This window comes from Oncorhynchus clarkii, chromosome 7, assembly GCF_045791955.1.
Source record: "Oncorhynchus clarkii lewisi isolate Uvic-CL-2024 chromosome 7, UVic_Ocla_1.0, whole genome shotgun sequence".
NCBI classification, from domain to species: domain Eukaryota; kingdom Metazoa; phylum Chordata; class Actinopteri; order Salmoniformes; family Salmonidae; genus Oncorhynchus; species Oncorhynchus clarkii.
The window spans coordinates 45,320,900-45,336,438 of NC_092153.1; the positions used below are offsets into that span (position 1 = coordinate 45,320,900).

The 15,539-nt window shown below is 43.0% G+C and overlaps 2 protein-coding genes across 2 annotated transcripts; one reads left to right on the top strand and one right to left on the bottom strand.

Moving 5' to 3' along the window:
• Positions 1-468: 468 nt before the first annotated feature.
• LOC139414270 (tumor protein p53-inducible nuclear protein 2-like) lies at positions 469-4,763 on the bottom strand. The gene is made up of 4 exons (XM_071162171.1): positions 4,491-4,763; positions 2,219-2,508; positions 1,989-2,115; positions 469-1,829 (listed from the first exon to the last, which is right to left on the bottom strand). Exons 2-4 carry the CDS (start codon positions 2,334-2,336, stop codon positions 1,571-1,573), a joined length of 504 nt encoding a protein of 167 aa, XP_071018272.1. The 5' UTR covers positions 2,337-2,508; positions 4,491-4,763; the 3' UTR covers positions 469-1,570.
• A 3,599-nt stretch (positions 4,764-8,362) lies between these two features.
• Positions 8,363-12,081, top strand: LOC139413373 (protein snail homolog Sna-like). Its single transcript, XM_071160664.1, has 3 exons — positions 8,363-8,755; positions 9,334-9,846; positions 10,623-12,081. The coding sequence occupies exons 1-3, from the start codon at positions 8,680-8,682 to the stop codon at positions 10,808-10,810; spliced, it is 777 nt and encodes a 258-aa protein (XP_071016765.1). The 5' UTR covers positions 8,363-8,679; the 3' UTR covers positions 10,811-12,081.
• Positions 12,082-15,539: the final 3,458 nt, after the last annotated feature.

The window sequence follows — 15,539 nt, forward strand, 5'->3', positions numbered from 1 at the left end:
TATTCCATTACAACGAGCCCCTCCTCCTATAGCTCCTCCCACCAGCCTCCTCTGACTCAGATACATCTTGTCTATATTTAGACAGGGATAATTTAGATGCACAAAAACAGTTCCACTATGTTACTAATCTAGTGGAACAGAAAGTATAACCGTTTAATGAGCTCTCCATTGCTAGCATCCCTCTTACCTGCACTTCTAAACGGCGTTCCATACACTTCCCTTGAATTTACAATACCTCAATAATGACTCAGCCAATCAGACTGGCCATTCATTATCCAAATGATCAGCCTTTAAATTGTTTATTTTTTTTAACTATACCCAGCTGTTTTTATAACCGTCTTTCACACTGTTTCACATAACATTTAATAAATTGGATAACATTACTATTTGGTCACCAAATAGCCCAGATCATGCATTTCTGCCACAGCTTTGGCATTATAATCAAATAAAGGAACAATGGTGCAATCATGTAGGTCATCATTGTTTTTATTGCTATATGAAATGTTTTAACCCCCACACGACAATCTGACAAAATACATCCTGTACATGCAATACCTTTTCATTTCCCTCAACATATAGATATTAGATATTTTTTTTGCATAGGCTTTGCACAGAAATGTGCGTGTTACTAGCCAGGTTTCCATCCAACCTTTTTATGTGAGTAAAATGTTTGTCGGTTAAAAAATGTCATGACAGGCCCGATTTTCGGTAAACTTTCCAAATGTTGACTAAACAAAATACGCCAGACAAGATAGTATTTTTTGTGTCGGTAAAATTAAGTATGCAAGAAATGTCAGTGGAAACACTTTTATGCTTAAATATTGATATAAAAGCCTAACCGTCATATCACGCTATGACATGTTGTGTGGTCCTCCCACTACGACAGTTTATTAGGCTACAGATGAAATAAATTGTGATGCGCTCTAGCCAAAAACCCGCAATCTGAATTCTGCGGATATATCGTAATATCTTTTGTGAGAAAACCATCAGTAGAGTTAAATGCGATGGAAACCATTTAATTTTTATATTTGGTACATGGAAATTGAACCGCAAAAGGTATCTTTATGTGCACTATGTCATCATGCACAGACTTATCTGCAACAAGTCAATTTGATGGAAACATCTCTGGTGAGAAAATGTGCATATTGTTTTTATGCGGATTTTAGAATATTCGCATTTACATTTGTTGCCATTTGGATGGAAACCTAGCTACTGACAGTGGTTTTCTCTGGCCACACACCACCAAGCCTACAAATGTATCTCATTTGATATGGAGTTTACCATCTCTTGTCATATATATAGTGCAGGTTCAAAAGTAATTTTAGCTGCCAGTAAACAGGTTACAATTCTGACTAACAAGCCTAGTGTTTTGTATCAAATGGGGTAGATTAGGATTCATTTGGGGGAATAGCTTAATCTACACTAGTTATGACTGTATTTCGCTGTGCTGAAGCATGCTGTCAATCAATTTATGGTGCCTTTGTGAGTGTGTCTAAGCATATATGTGTGTGTGTGTGGTGCGAGCAGATTGAAGGTTCCTGTTGTTCTTGTGTTAACTGCTGTTGGGTGTTCAGTGGCTGAAGTTGCGGTGTCCTGGCTGTTGGAGGTAGGTTGTGCGGGAAGAGTGGCGCTGAGCTCTTAGGCAGACACTGTTCTGCCGCTGGATGCAGCTACGTGTGAGGTGGCGGCGGTCCACCCGGGTCTGAGCCCTCTGGACACGGGCAACCTGCGTGACCTTAGCCAGCTGTCCAGCCATGGACACTGATTCACGAATGATTCGGCTGGGGCTGGTGGCGCTTCTTTGGACTGGGAGCTCTGGTTCTGACATGCTGCAGAGAAAGACACAATTGTAAGCCTACAAATGCACACCCACAATTGTTCACAAACAAGCGGACAATCAAAATGTGGAATCAGTGGTAGAACATTGATATTGTAAAATGCTTTTGACAACATCCTGTGTCAAACACACAGCAGTCTGTTTCTCTCACCTGACGTCAGTTTCTGAGATGGGTTCACTCTCCCCAGTGACAGTTAGGTTGGAGGGACATCTGTAGATAGACGTATTGGCACACTCCACCACCGGCTCTTCCACTGAGCTCACTTCATTGATAGCTTCTGTAAAGGAACAAGAGAGCTAGGGTTACCCATATTATGTCCAGCAGAGCAAACCGATCCCTACTATGTACAGTCCAACTACTACTTCTTGTGAGAAACAGACCTTGATGGTTGACCAGAAACCATCCTTCCTCAAGCATTTCCGCAGGCTTGGATGTCCTCTGGTCTGTAGGGATGTCCTCATCTCGTCCAAAAAACAGACTGGTGAGCCTTCGGAACATGACTGGGTTCTGTTCAAAGTGTTACCTTAGAATCTGCGTCTCAGAATTGGTTGTGATTTGGTGTTGTGAGGTCGTTAGCTGTGTTCTCTCTCTCTTGTCCTTTCCGGTATTTGGCAGGAGGCTCAGACGTAGCAGCAGAGGCTTTGGTTGTGGAAATACTTCTCACAAAGACCTGGTTGATCAAGAGATTAGAAAAAAATCAAGTCTGGTTCCTATAACTCAAACCTGCTATAAGAACATTGTCTCCTTATAATTTTGCATCCTCTTTTGAAAACAACTCCCCCAGTGATGAATTAGGAGTGATGTCTAGACCCCACACATCCATACTGGCCCGTGGTAATTAATGCAACCTCAGGTCAACTGACCATGGCGGTCATTGATTGGCCAATGAGCCCTTTATGAATATACAGGGCCTAAATAATCAGCACCCCCTGCAGAGCTCCATTGTCAGAGTCCATCTGCTATTAAACTTATTGGGGAGGGGCCAGTCTATACTCTGCAACAGTATAGTAGCATCCCCATAGAATCCTCCAAATATAGTGGAGATGCTTTCAGCTTTAATAAAATTCTAGGACACATTTTTCAGGTGTTCTTTTTCTGATATTGCTGTTTGTTGGCAAACGGCTACAATTGTCGGTCTCCGAATGTAACACTTATGTCATTTTTTTCATGCACGCAGGGAATCCCCCTCCACCCCAAGCAGAGAAAGCATGGTTTCTTATGGTAAACCTTGATCAATGTGACTGGGGCTTATCATGCACAAGGTCCCACATTCAGCTTATGAGAACAGTTTTGGGATAGATAATAAGCGAGCAGATCTAGTGGCACGAGGCCCATGGCTGCAGAGTCCAGTGTGGTATTAGGCTCGAAGTTAGCTCGTTGGTTCTAAGTCCAGAGCCAACAGGGTGAAAAATCTGTCAATGTTCCCTTGAGCAAGGCATTCCACTGCAAAAAGCACAAGAAAGAAGAATGACACCCACCATCTGTGATTAGTCTGAAATTGTTTCTGTAGTTAACGTGTTTCTGTAGTCAACGTCACTATTCAGACTACTAGACATGTGAGATTAAGAACATAATTGATTTTCATAATGAGCAAAAGCTATTGGCTTTCTACCCAAAGTTGCAAAGTAAATAGTGTAATGCATTTGATAAACACAAGAGACCAGCAGAATTGATAAAGGTATGTGGCAGAAACGGGAACAGCGGCATCTACTGGCCAAAACCTGGTACTTTCACACTCATTTATGGGGGGAATGCAAGTGGCTTTTGACCATTTCTTTGGATTCCTCACTTCTTAATCATTTAAGATATTTGGTACAAATCGGATGTTGAGTACTATATTTATTGAATATTATATGAATCCTATACATTGAAATTGCCAATTTGGGTTCAATCAATTAGCTTAATTTCTTAGAGTTCAAATTGTCTTTCAACAAAATAATGTTGCTTGAATGCGTATCTTATGTTTCTAACTACAAAAACTATTTCAGAACAATCTGAGATGGTGAGTGTCATGGCTTGCTGAAATGAAATGGAACGACCCATGTGATGTTCAGGCGTTCTACCTATGAACTTGATGATGGCATCTACTCAATTGAGCAAAGATGTGGTCTATGGAAGTGGCTTCCAAAAACAAAACGACATCCCCGAAAGCGTCGAATGTGTAAGCAACTGGCGTCACTATTCAAAACCTAAACAGCTTGAGCAGAGAACAAGGTTGGGGTACCACTGCAAGACTAAACGGGACAATTTCACGATGACTACAAACTAAAACCTGAACGTTAGCTTTATATCAACAGAGAAATAACGTTGAAATGAATCACTGGATATGAAAGCGTACTGGTGTGGTGAAGGTGACAAACTCAGTCTGATATGAAATGGAGGCGTCTGTAATGACAGCCAGCAGTAGGTCAGCTCTAGAAAATACGGGATTTTTTTTTTTTAATATGCCTCTTGTGAATTAATGTTAGGGCTGGGCTCTAGAAGCTATTTATACGGACAATACAAAAATACAAAACAAACAGTTTGCTGCAGACCTGTAAACAACTTACGCAAGCTGTATTGATAAGGGACCGATTTGGATACATGCCGAATCAAATAGGACAGGTTAAAGCTAAATAGAAATAGACTAGAGGCAAATAAAACGTAGTTTACCTTTATTCGGAGAATATTTCTGTTTGGGTAGGACATTCATTTTATGTTAACCCCAAAATGTCCTTTGAATGAGGTTTTATAACCGATTCCTTGATCAATGCATTTTCCTTTGACGAGGCATTGGTTTAGAACTGCAACCCTGCACATGTTTTTTTCTCCAAAAGATCTGCATCAGTTCTTGATTCCCTGGCTGGTCTTTGCAACTGTTTCTTTAGAAATGTATCGCGGTAACCGTAGCACCACCTCTTCCCCCGTCCATCTTAATTATTCGATGAGTTTAACGGCGGTTGGTATCCAATAAATGTTGCATTACCGCCATCTACTAGACTGGAGTATAACTCCCTTATACTTTGCTTGAAAAAAATCATAAATAAACAAATACCCTACCATTTAACACTACAAGTTACACCACACCACTCCACTATTTAGTCCTACCTCAGGCCAACAACCTGAAAGGATGGGACACCACCACTTAACACACCCTGCAACTCTTTTGACATCAAGTCTCACACACCCAAATACCTCTCTGCAGCTGCCGTCACAATCTCAATTTTCTGCGACTTTCGTTCCATCCCTGCAGTACAGTTGATAACCATTGCCAAAAATTCTAAAAATCCAACCTTACTGAAACATACAGTACCAGTCAAAAGTTTGGACACACCTATTCATTCAAGGGTTTCTCTTTATTAAAAAATATATATTTTCTACATTGTAGAATAATAGTGAAGACATCAAAACTATGAAATAGCACATATGGAATCATGTAGTAACCCAAAAAGTGTTAAACAAATATATTTTATATTTTAGAATATTCAAAGTAGCCACCGTTCTCCTTGATGACAGCTTGCCTCTATACCCCACACACTCCTCTATACTCCATTTGCCTCTATACTCCACACACACACACACTGGCAGCAGAATAGGCAATTGCCTCAGGTCTTACATCATCACATCATCAAGGGGCCTCGTGAGTTGGTCATAATAATAATAACAAATATCCACTTGAATAGTAATAATAAAATCCCCACCAAAATCCTTCTGTTAGGGAAATTGTATCTTTTGAAATCGGCATTCCGCATCCGCGGTGGAAGGGGTTGACACTACTGACCACCAGTGGTGGAAAAAGTACCCAATTGTCAAACTTGAGTAAAAGTAAAGACACCTTAATAGAAAATGACTCAAGTAAAAGTGAGTCACCCAGTCAAATACTACTTGAGTAAATGTCTAAAAGTATTTGGTTTTAAATATACTTAGGTATCAAAAGTTAAAAGTACAAATCATTTCAAAGACAGCACCATTTTCTTGTATGTTTTATTTACTTACAGAAAGCCAGGGGCACATTCCAACACTCAGACATAATTTACAAATGAAGCATGTGTGTTTAGTGAGTCCATTGGACCCTTTTCCTGTCTTGCTAAGCATTCCAAATGTAACGAGTACTTTTTGGTGTCAGGGAAAATGTATGGAGTAAAAAGTAAATTATTTTCTTTAGGAATGTAGTGAGGTAAAAAAAAAAAAAAGTTGTCAAAAAAAAATGTGTAAAGTAAAGTACAGAACCCCCAAAACTACTTATATAGTACTTTAAAGTATTTTTACTTAAGTATCTTAAACCACAGCCACAAAGTCATAATTATGGCAAAACCCTGCCTATTTCTACAATTACAATTCTTAAAATCTGATTTTAAACCTAACCCTCACTGCTAACCTTATGCCTAACCCTAACCTCAAACTAAGATCATCTGTACACAACACAACATTTTGTCCCTGATCTGAGCCACAAGAAATGGCCGTATGGGTTCTGGCTTTGTTTCATTTTACACTTTTGAAATGTACAGCGACAGAATTCAGAACATGGGCCATTCTTACAGTATTCTCCCTGTTCACCAAGTCAGAACCATAGAATAAATAAAAGGGACATATAAGCAGACAATGAAAGCTCTTCTAATATTTGACAATTACATTTCTCTAAAACAGGCTATAGGCTACATGTGCACCACCAAGTCAGAACAGTAGGCTAAGCTATGAGAGGGAAAGGCACCAAATTGTTAGGGTGAGGCACATGGGCTACTAACATCTTACTACACAACAAACACTTAGTATTACTTTTTTTAGCTACAGTATACATATCTCCCTGGCATATTACATCATTTATGCAGCAGCATACAAGACATTTTTGGACTCACCTTGTTTTGCTGTGCTCACTAGAACAGGAAGATGGCGCGGTGGTCCTTCTTGTGGACACATTTTGTCATTAAACTTTGTCATCGAAGTCTGGCATTCTCTGGATTTATGGGGCTTTCAAGACAACTGCGAACTCTGAAAAAAACAAGATTGAAATATGACGTCAAGGATCTTCAGGTAGGAGCTCTAGCTCTTGGTAGCTAAGATTTTGAAAGTATGATGTTGTCAGGATCAGTTCAATCAAAGCTACGTTAGATAACGTGATTTGACATCCTTTTATCTGTGGCCAATGTCCTTGAGCTTTCTTGGATGGGCACTTCTAATGTAAGTCTATGGCAGCACCCAAGGGGCTTACATTTTCGAGCTCTCCCTGTAGATTTTGCAGTGATGTATTGTCCCCATGAGTGACAGAGCACAGAGCCAATCATGGTGCAACTAGAGAACATTACCAACCCTTAGGCTCTAATTTACACTGGCTGCCCCAACAGAAAGCACTGAGCTAGGCTGAAACACTTGTTTTTTGAAACACCTGCAAGCTCAATGCAGATGTAGGACATCAAATCAAATCAATTTATAAAGACATTCTTACATCAGCTGATATCTCAAAGTGCTGTACAGAAACCCAGCCTAAAACCCCAAACAGCAAGCAATGCAGGTGTAGAAGCACGGTGGCTAGGAAAAACTCCCTAGAAAGGACAGAACCTAGAGAGGAACCAGGCTATGAGGTGTGGCCAGTCCACTTTTGGCTGTGCTGGGTGGAGATTATAACAGAACATGGCCAAGATGTTCAAATGTTCATAGATGACCAGCAGGGTCAAATAATAGTGGTTGTCAAGGGTGCAACATGTCAGCACCTCAGGAGTAAATGTCAGTTGGCTTTTCATAGCCGATCATTCAGAGTATCTCTCCCGCTCCTGCTGTCTCTAGCGAGTTGAAAACAGCAGGTCTGGGACAGGTAGGACATCTTGTGTGAACTTGTCGAACTGAAACCTGCTGATATTGAACTTGATTCAGATACCATTTCCACCCAAAAGGTGGCGTCATGAAACTACCAGCAGCAAATGAGGCACTGGTACCGGTAAATCGGGTGTATTTTCTTGACATAATGCATTCTTGCCAAGTGTTAGTATTCACACAATACTAAAACAATTTTCGTATCTGAATAAGGGGTCTGTTATCCAAATGTTGCATGTTGAAAATGCTGAACAAAACCATTAGAAAGGCCAGTCGCACCCTATGTAACCTGGCCTATGTAGGCTAGCATTGATAGAAGCGGCACACACCAAACCATCATTCTTTTGTTTTAGACATGCTGACGTCTTAAAGAACAAGCATTATTGTCTTGAAGTCGAATAAGACAATAATGCTTGTCTGTATAGGGATCTGACAAGGTTGCGCAAGTCTCCATAGAAGGTTCAATTTAAAAAAAAAATGATTTTATTTAACCTGGCAAGTCAGTTAAGAATGATCACGACCGGGTGTGATACAGCACGGGATCGAACCAGGGTCTGTAGTGACGCATCTAGCACTGAGATGCAGTGCCTTACACCACTGCGCCATTCGGGAGCAAATAGGGCAACGTGTTCATGCACGAGTGTTTAATTTGCATAATTGGAATAGCCAATATTATTGCGTGATGTGTGTTATCTGCAGGTCAATGCGATCAAGGCCGGGTGAACGCTTTGGGGGACATGTTTTTGTTTAGGAATGGGTAAGCGAGTGGTCTCATCCTGCGCTCATGCGGAGGTGGGGTGTGCCCTCAGGGCGTCATAGTATTTCAGCAGAGGACAGAGCAGCATTTTGGAGACAGTCCGTTATTTAGACAGTCACAAAGTGGTCCACTGTTGAGCAGGTTGAGACAAACGGGTAGACTATAAGTTTCAACGATATATTATTCTTTATATACCGTTATTCTCATGTGGGTCTAAGTCGTAGACGTCTGTCTATTTCCAAAGTTTGAACCCGTGACTGGTGGATATTTTACGAACATATTTCGCAAAGTGGAAAAATGCCTCGGTCTTTCTTGGTCAAAAAGTATTTCGCCAATAAAAAACCCAACTATAGTGAACTGGAGTGTCAAAATGGTGAGTAGCTTTACTTTATTTATTCATTGTATGAAGTAGAATGCATTACATAAATACTTAAAACATTACAGAATAGGTAACCATCTGTTTTCTCTATTATTCTTCCTTACAATAAACCTCTGGGGATATGTTTTACTTGATCCACTTTTACTTGTGTTGCCCAAACATAAACTGTCTCCACGTTGGCAACTTGTACAAATCATATTCGATTTTTTTCAAGTAGGCTCGTTATAAAAAAAATGTAGTTCCCCCTAAACTGCACAGAGCTGCAATACATTTTTTTCTACCCCATGTGAATACGTGGGAGGAAATGGCCCATGAAATCTCAGCTTGGTTGAATCTCTAATGTTTCTGGTGTAAAATGCTCTGGAATTTTATAAAGATATCACAGAGAAACCTGACAGGCAGTTGTTGCTTTAGAAGTTGAAAATATATGGCCTATCCAAACTTCATGTTCTCTATTCATTATGTTGTGTTCCAGTTACATTAATTATATGTCCATGATGAAAACGTCTCAGTATCTGTCAGCTGTGCTGTACATGTATCTCTATAACCTAACCCTCTTCCTCATCCCTCAGCCACCTCACTGGAGAGGTACCCACTAGCTGAGCTTCCAGCAGGGGACAATAACTTAGCTGCCACCTGTTACACAACAGGACTGGTATGGGACGTGAGCTTCCTTCCAGCCCTCTACGTCCCCACATCCCCCACTGATGCCCCTCCCACCTCCGGTCCCCTGGACCTCAGCTCCCCATCCAGCCTCAGCAGCAGTGCCAGTAGCAGTGGGGAGGAGGATGAGGGGCGCACCTCTGACCCACCCAGCCCCGAGCCCACAGACACCTACCACCCCCCCCAGCGCCCCAAACGCACAGGCATCAAGAGCCATGGGGCCCTGGCCGAGGACGAGAGAGTGGCCCCAGTCACTGCAGCAAGGCCAGCCTTCTTCTGCAAGCACTGCCCTAAAGAGTACACCAGCCTGGGGGCGCTGAAGATGCATATCCGCTCGCACACACTACCCTGTGTCTGCCCCACCTGCGGGAAAGCCTTCTCCAGGCCCTGGCTGCTGCGCGGCCACATTCGCACACACACAGGTAAGAACTCCTACACTTTCCATTGGATATTACTTTGGTAGAAGGCAGGGGCAATTATTCAGTTAATTAGATCAACACCTGCAGTTTGACCAACAAGCCCAAAGGGCTTTGTATTGATCACTCATTGTGTTCTACCACACTGTAACAATGACTCCCTGAGAATTATCTTATCATTGGCTACTCTGTGAGACAACAGAATGCATGATAACATTGTGATGAAGGGGACAAAGAACATAAGGAATCTTTCAGCTTTCAAACGGCCCACTTACTACCAGCAGCAACTTGAAAGTAGTAATCTAATTTGGCACTGATTTAATCATGTTAATTCAAGTGTGGTCCTGATCCTGACACCAGATTCATATTACCATTTAAATGAGCTGTATTCACTGAGGTGTTAATTAACCCCTCTGGTGAGCTCCGAGACAGCCAAATTGTTGTGGTTGTGTGTATTGCTAATCAAAGCGAAGGTTCACAGAACCCGTCTCATACACAGGCTTACAATTTTTAAATGTGTTCCTTTATTTAACTAGGCAAGTCAGTTAAGAACAAATTCTTGATTTAGAATGACGGCCTACCGGGGAGCAGTGTGTTAACTGTCTTGTTCAGGGGGCAGAACGACAGCTTTTTACCTTGTCAGCTCGGTGATTCAATCCAGCAACCTTTCGGGTTACTGGCCCAACGCTCTAACCACTAGGCTACCTGCCACCCTGAAACATCACACATTTAGTGTCATGCATCTCAATCCAATGCTCCTCCAACCATCTCCTCCTTCTCAGGTGAGCGGCCGTTCTCCTGCCAACACTGTAACCGTGCCTTCGCCGACCGCTCCAACCTGCGGGCGCACCTGCAGACCCACGCTGAGGTGAAGAAGTACCAGTGTGGCGTGTGTTCCCGTACCTTCAGCCGCATGTCCCTCCTCCAGAAACACAGTGCAGTCAGCTGCTCCACCTCTTCCACAGCATGAGCAGGATTGGGCCATGGAGTTTTCCCCACAGAGACCTCAGGGCGGTAGGGGAGTCTACAGACTCATATCACCAGCAAGACCAGAGGAGCCTGAACCAATCTGCCAACAGAGACCATGAACTCACCGTTAACTGGTAGGAGAGGAAGTTGACCCTGACTCGTATCTCTTTGGATGGAACTTCCACAGCCATCTCAGTTTCAATCTCATTTAAAGAAGAATAAGAACATTTTTCAAACTCCTCCCATTTCAAGTCTGGTAGATGTATTGGACTGTAAGTAACTCTGTACTCCTTCCATTCTCCCAGTCCCAACTTAGTTTTTTCCTCATATACAGTAGTGGATTCATGAGGGTTAGTGGTGCCATTGTTTTTGTCTATCCCGGCCTTTGTCCTGGCCAGACAAGTTCAGGATCATCGTGGCCTAGACACAGCTGCTGAGAGAGGTAGTGGTGCGTGTGTGAGATACATCTCTCAGCATGACACACACACACACACACACACACACACACACACACACACACACACAGCTGTCCCTGGTAGAGTGGTGTAGATAGACAAGGTGCTAACAGGTGCTCTGGCCCTGACCTTCACTGGGCTGATAACAGGTGACTTCCACCTCCCCCAGAAAGAGGAAGTATGTCATCATCACAAAGAGGATGGGGTCCGTTGGTCCCTTTATATGCATGTCTCTAGTGGGTGCGTCTTAAGCTTTTACTTTGACTACATCAAGCCCAGATGTAATCTGATGTGTTTCAAAGACAGGATAAAGCCATTTGTTTCTGTTGTTATTCCTTATGGAAGCTCTCAGCTTTCAATGTCGTTTTAATTCCTGAATGATAATCTAAGCCATGCACTCCAGGTTACCACAGTGTTAATTATTGCCGTTGTTCTCTACAATGATAGAGAGAACAGTCTTTCCCATGCCATTTTTGTAAGATATAAACTTGTTTTGTGAAATGTATTCTTTCTAAACCAAAGATGTGCCTTCTTGCCTCAGCTGGTAGTTTTACCATTATGCATCAAACAGTCAGAACTGTGGGGAAGGAGGGGACCAAATGCCCTGTCTAAAATGTTTACGTCATAGAGGCACGGTTTCACAGCCCTGGCTGTAAAGAGGTGAATTTTACATTTCCTAAACCTTTTATGGTTTGCAGTGCGGTGTCCAGATTGTATGTAGTCTTATTTTTTACTGTGTTTGTGTTTTTCACTTCTATTTCAATTATTTCATAGCTGATGGATTTGCATTCAATAAAATAATTTATGTTTCTAAAAAGTATTGTTTTTACCTTCTTTTTTTTTGAAGGAGAGTCTAGCACTACTTAATACAACAACCGTATATGCATGTTTGGTTGGAGACTGTTAATTGGAATAGGGCTCTCTTTCAACAACTGGAAATGTAGTCTGTTGGGAGTGAATGAGCAGTTTGAATTGCCCATTGTGACGTTTAGTGGGAGGCAGGTGAACACACTGAGTGATGGACAAGGACTACTGCGTACACCGGCTCAATGTCTCCATCTCTCCACCTGCCACCGCCTCCTGCAGCCACTGTGCAAACAGTGTGTGTGTGTGTGTGTGTGTGTGTGTGTGTGTGTGTGTGAAAGAGAGAGTAGATTTGTTGGCCAACATTCATCTAATTTAAACTTGTTCCAGGTCTGTATTTCCTTAGTTGAGGGAGTTGAAGCTCCTACTATGTAGCCCAGACAGTGAGTCAGAGTCTGTGTAGCCAGGAGAGTCTAAGTTCCCATGGTGCTCAGGGAGTGGGTTTCCCAAAAGCATCGTAGCACAAAGATCATCTTTCGTCCATTTAGTTGAAATGGAATTAAGACCTTAGTGCTATGATGCTTTTGGGAAATGTAGCCCAGGTCTGGTCACAGAGCAGCGAGGGTGCGTGGGCTGTTGCCGAGGGTGAGATGAGCTGTTCCACTCAGCCTCTCTGTCTGCTGGAGCTTCTAGCCGCACGGTTCTTAAACTCCAAATTTTCTTCTCAGTCAGGGAAATATTCACTGAGCAGGAGATAAGACTTCTGTGGCGAGCTCTAGACATTTGGTCATACTGCTGTGAGCTAACAACGAGTCCGAAATGGAGTGAGAGGTCTGGGAGGTGGATTAATAGTTCCATCATTTGGTTGTTACCATTGCACCTTTGACATGGATGTTCTTATACAGCAGGCCTATTAAGTTCCAGCTGCTTGGAATTAATTCAGTGGTTTTAGGATGTAAATTGTTAGCGTGTCCTCAGGCGAGGGTGGCGGCTCGGCTAATAAAATCACACAGCATTGCAAGTTGAAGTGAGTAACGGTTTTAGTCAGATTATGCTCTCTAGTTAACTTATTAATACTACATTGGAATCCCTCCTTCTGCTGTGTGAATAATGTCTCGGCAGTTGAACTTCTTTCTTGCCACAAAGCTTATATAGTAGGCCTACCATTTTGAAATCCAGCCACCAGTTGAACCCCCAACATATCATAACCCTCACCACACTCCAAGTTAGTGTATATATTAATATTTTTTTGGGAAATTAAAACAGTACTTGCTCCCCCACTCACTCCTTTGGGAGATTAGAATGCCTGGTTCTGAAATGTGAGAACGTTTTCCTGCTGCACGCTTCCCAGTGCCAGAACACTCATTGTAATTTACCAAAGGGGCTGCTATTTATGCCATTAAGTGTTTAACATTCCAGAGCCCCACTGGGTTTGTGTATTCTTCTCTCTCTCTCCCTGCCTCTGGCTGTATATCTATTTATGTACGTATATGTGTTGAGCGTGAAGTGTCCCTGCAGAGAAGCAGCGCTCTCTCTCTTCACAGGAGGCTCAGCTCTCCTCCTCAGAGACAGGCCGGCAGGAAATGTGAGTTTACTTTGGCCTACTTCACCCAAAAAAGACAGGCTAGGAGCCGAGGAGCTCAAGTGCTAACCCTCACTGCTTACTGCCACTGCACCATATCCCATCCCCCCACTGTTCTCCACTGGTCCCACCCACGCCCGCTCCCAGGCCCAGTCCCAGTCAGGGAGAGAGAGAGACAGCGGCCTTCAGTGCAGCAGCAGCCAGGGCTCACAGTGGGCTCAGGGCCTGGGATACAGGAAGGAGCTGTCAGCCTCCCATAAACACGACTCATCCTGCGCAGATGACACAGAGGGCTTGGGGGTAGCGCTCCCCGGCCACCCCGCTGCCAACCCGCAGTTTTACACTGTGTGCTGCTAAGTTCCAGACTTGTGGATTCCTACGGGGCTTTCCTTCAGGCGCCGGTCCCCGTCTGTGGTTATCTTCTCTGCATGTTTTCCTACACAGCAGTGAAGTACGCTGATTTCAGGGGGCCGTGGCGCTGTTTTCTCAATGTGGTGCCGTGCTGAGAAATATAAACTCAACAGCAGAGGGAACGGACTAAAAGTAGTAGTTCTCAGGAGAAATGTAAAGTATAATTGAAATGTTTTCTGTTGATTGTCTTTTTAAAATGAACTAGGGTGTGTTGTACTTGCAATGAAGTTATAATCTCCTCCTGAGTAGCTCTCTAAGCACCTCTCGTCCCATGTATACTCCCCCACCCTCGTATCCTATATGAAGTCTTCATAATAGTCCCCTCTCTGCCTGTTGCCTGTGGAGAGGAAGCTCAGACCAACGAACTCACCCAGATGTGAAAATCTAGCCTGTTAAGTCTCCTCTGTCTGCAAATAGGCCAAGGACAACCACTGCATCTGGTAAATAAAGAACCCAACAACAGTAACACCACAAGTATGCCTAATGATGGATTTCATCAGGGTCTGGAGTCTGCCTGAGGCCAGGATTGGAGAGGTGGTTGAGTGGTTGGGGGGGGGGGGGGGTTGCATATTAAAGAGTAATGAATCACACACTCAGTCACAGGGTCGCCGTGGATGAATGTGCTCTCTGTTTTCCTGGAGTCTGGAGTTTACTAACTGATGACGCAGGCTACACTTGATCAGAGACATGTGTTGCTGTGGACTCTGTGCCAGTGAAAAGCAAGGAGAGGGGGAGAGGTGGAAGGACGGATGGCGCCTAAGCCCTCTCTCTTTCTCTCCCTCCTGGGCATTGCCTCACACTGATGCTTGTGAGATTGGGGAGGAGGGTTGTCCCATCCCACTCTGGGAAAAATAAACCCAGCCTTTTAGGCCAGGACAGGAAACAAGAGATCTTCAGTGAGCATCTTGACCTAACTCCATCAATTCCTTTACCATCCTCTTCTCCAAACACACTCAGGGAGAGAGAAGGGAGATTGAGGGTGAGAGAGTTTGTGTACATAACTAATAATATTGCCGAACAATTACTGAATTATATCCAAAAGGGAAGTTTTCATTGCCTGTTCAGCCTCACTTGAACCAGTAAAAAAAAAAAAACATTTTTAATTTCTCCCCTTTTCCATGTCCAAAGACTTAAACCTTAACTTTTGCAATAAATGGACCCATTATCCCATATCAATAGTCACTTTATTCAGTTCCAAAAATTAGAAGTTTTTCCAGAATTTCAGTGGAAGGCAACCAAAGAAACATGTGATCCACGGGTGAGAGAGAAAGTGACTTTGGGGATTGAAAAGAGAAAGGATATTGAGGAAAATGGACAAAAGAATAACTACTGTAGAAAAAAGGTAACATCCGCTGACTGTTTGCTTCTCCCCATGTGAGCTTTAAATGAAGATTTTAGTTACAGGAAAAATGCTTGGTTTGACCGGGGAAATTGACAACCCATCTCATGTCAGATTTCACTAAGGGGTCAGGATACTC

What these genes read in the sequence shown, in the direction of transcription:
- LOC139413373 (XM_071160664.1), top strand. Translation starts at nt 8,680, where the DNA reads ATGCCTCGGTCTTTCTTGGTCAAAAAGTATTTCGCCAATAAAAAACCC. An exon ending in TGAACTGGAGTGTCAAAATG is followed by an intron (nt 8,756 to 9,333) that starts GTGAGTAGCTTT and finishes CTCATCCCTCAG; the next exon opens with CCACCTCACTGGAGAGGTAC. An exon ending in CCACATTCGCACACACACAG is followed by an intron (nt 9,847 to 10,622) that starts GTAAGAACTCCT and finishes CCTCCTTCTCAG; the next exon opens with GTGAGCGGCCGTTCTCCTGC.
- LOC139414270 (XM_071162171.1), bottom strand. Translation starts at nt 2,336, where the DNA reads ATGTTCCGAAGGCTCACCAGTCTGTTTTTTGGACGAGATGAGGACATC. An exon ending in GTTTCTGGTCAACCATCAAG is followed by an intron (nt 2,116 to 2,218) that starts GTCTGTTTCTCA and finishes GTTCCTTTACAG; the next exon opens with AAGCTATCAATGAAGTGAGC. An exon ending in ATCTCAGAAACTGACGTCAG is followed by an intron (nt 1,830 to 1,988) that starts GTGAGAGAAACA and finishes CTTTCTCTGCAG; the next exon opens with CATGTCAGAACCAGAGCTCC.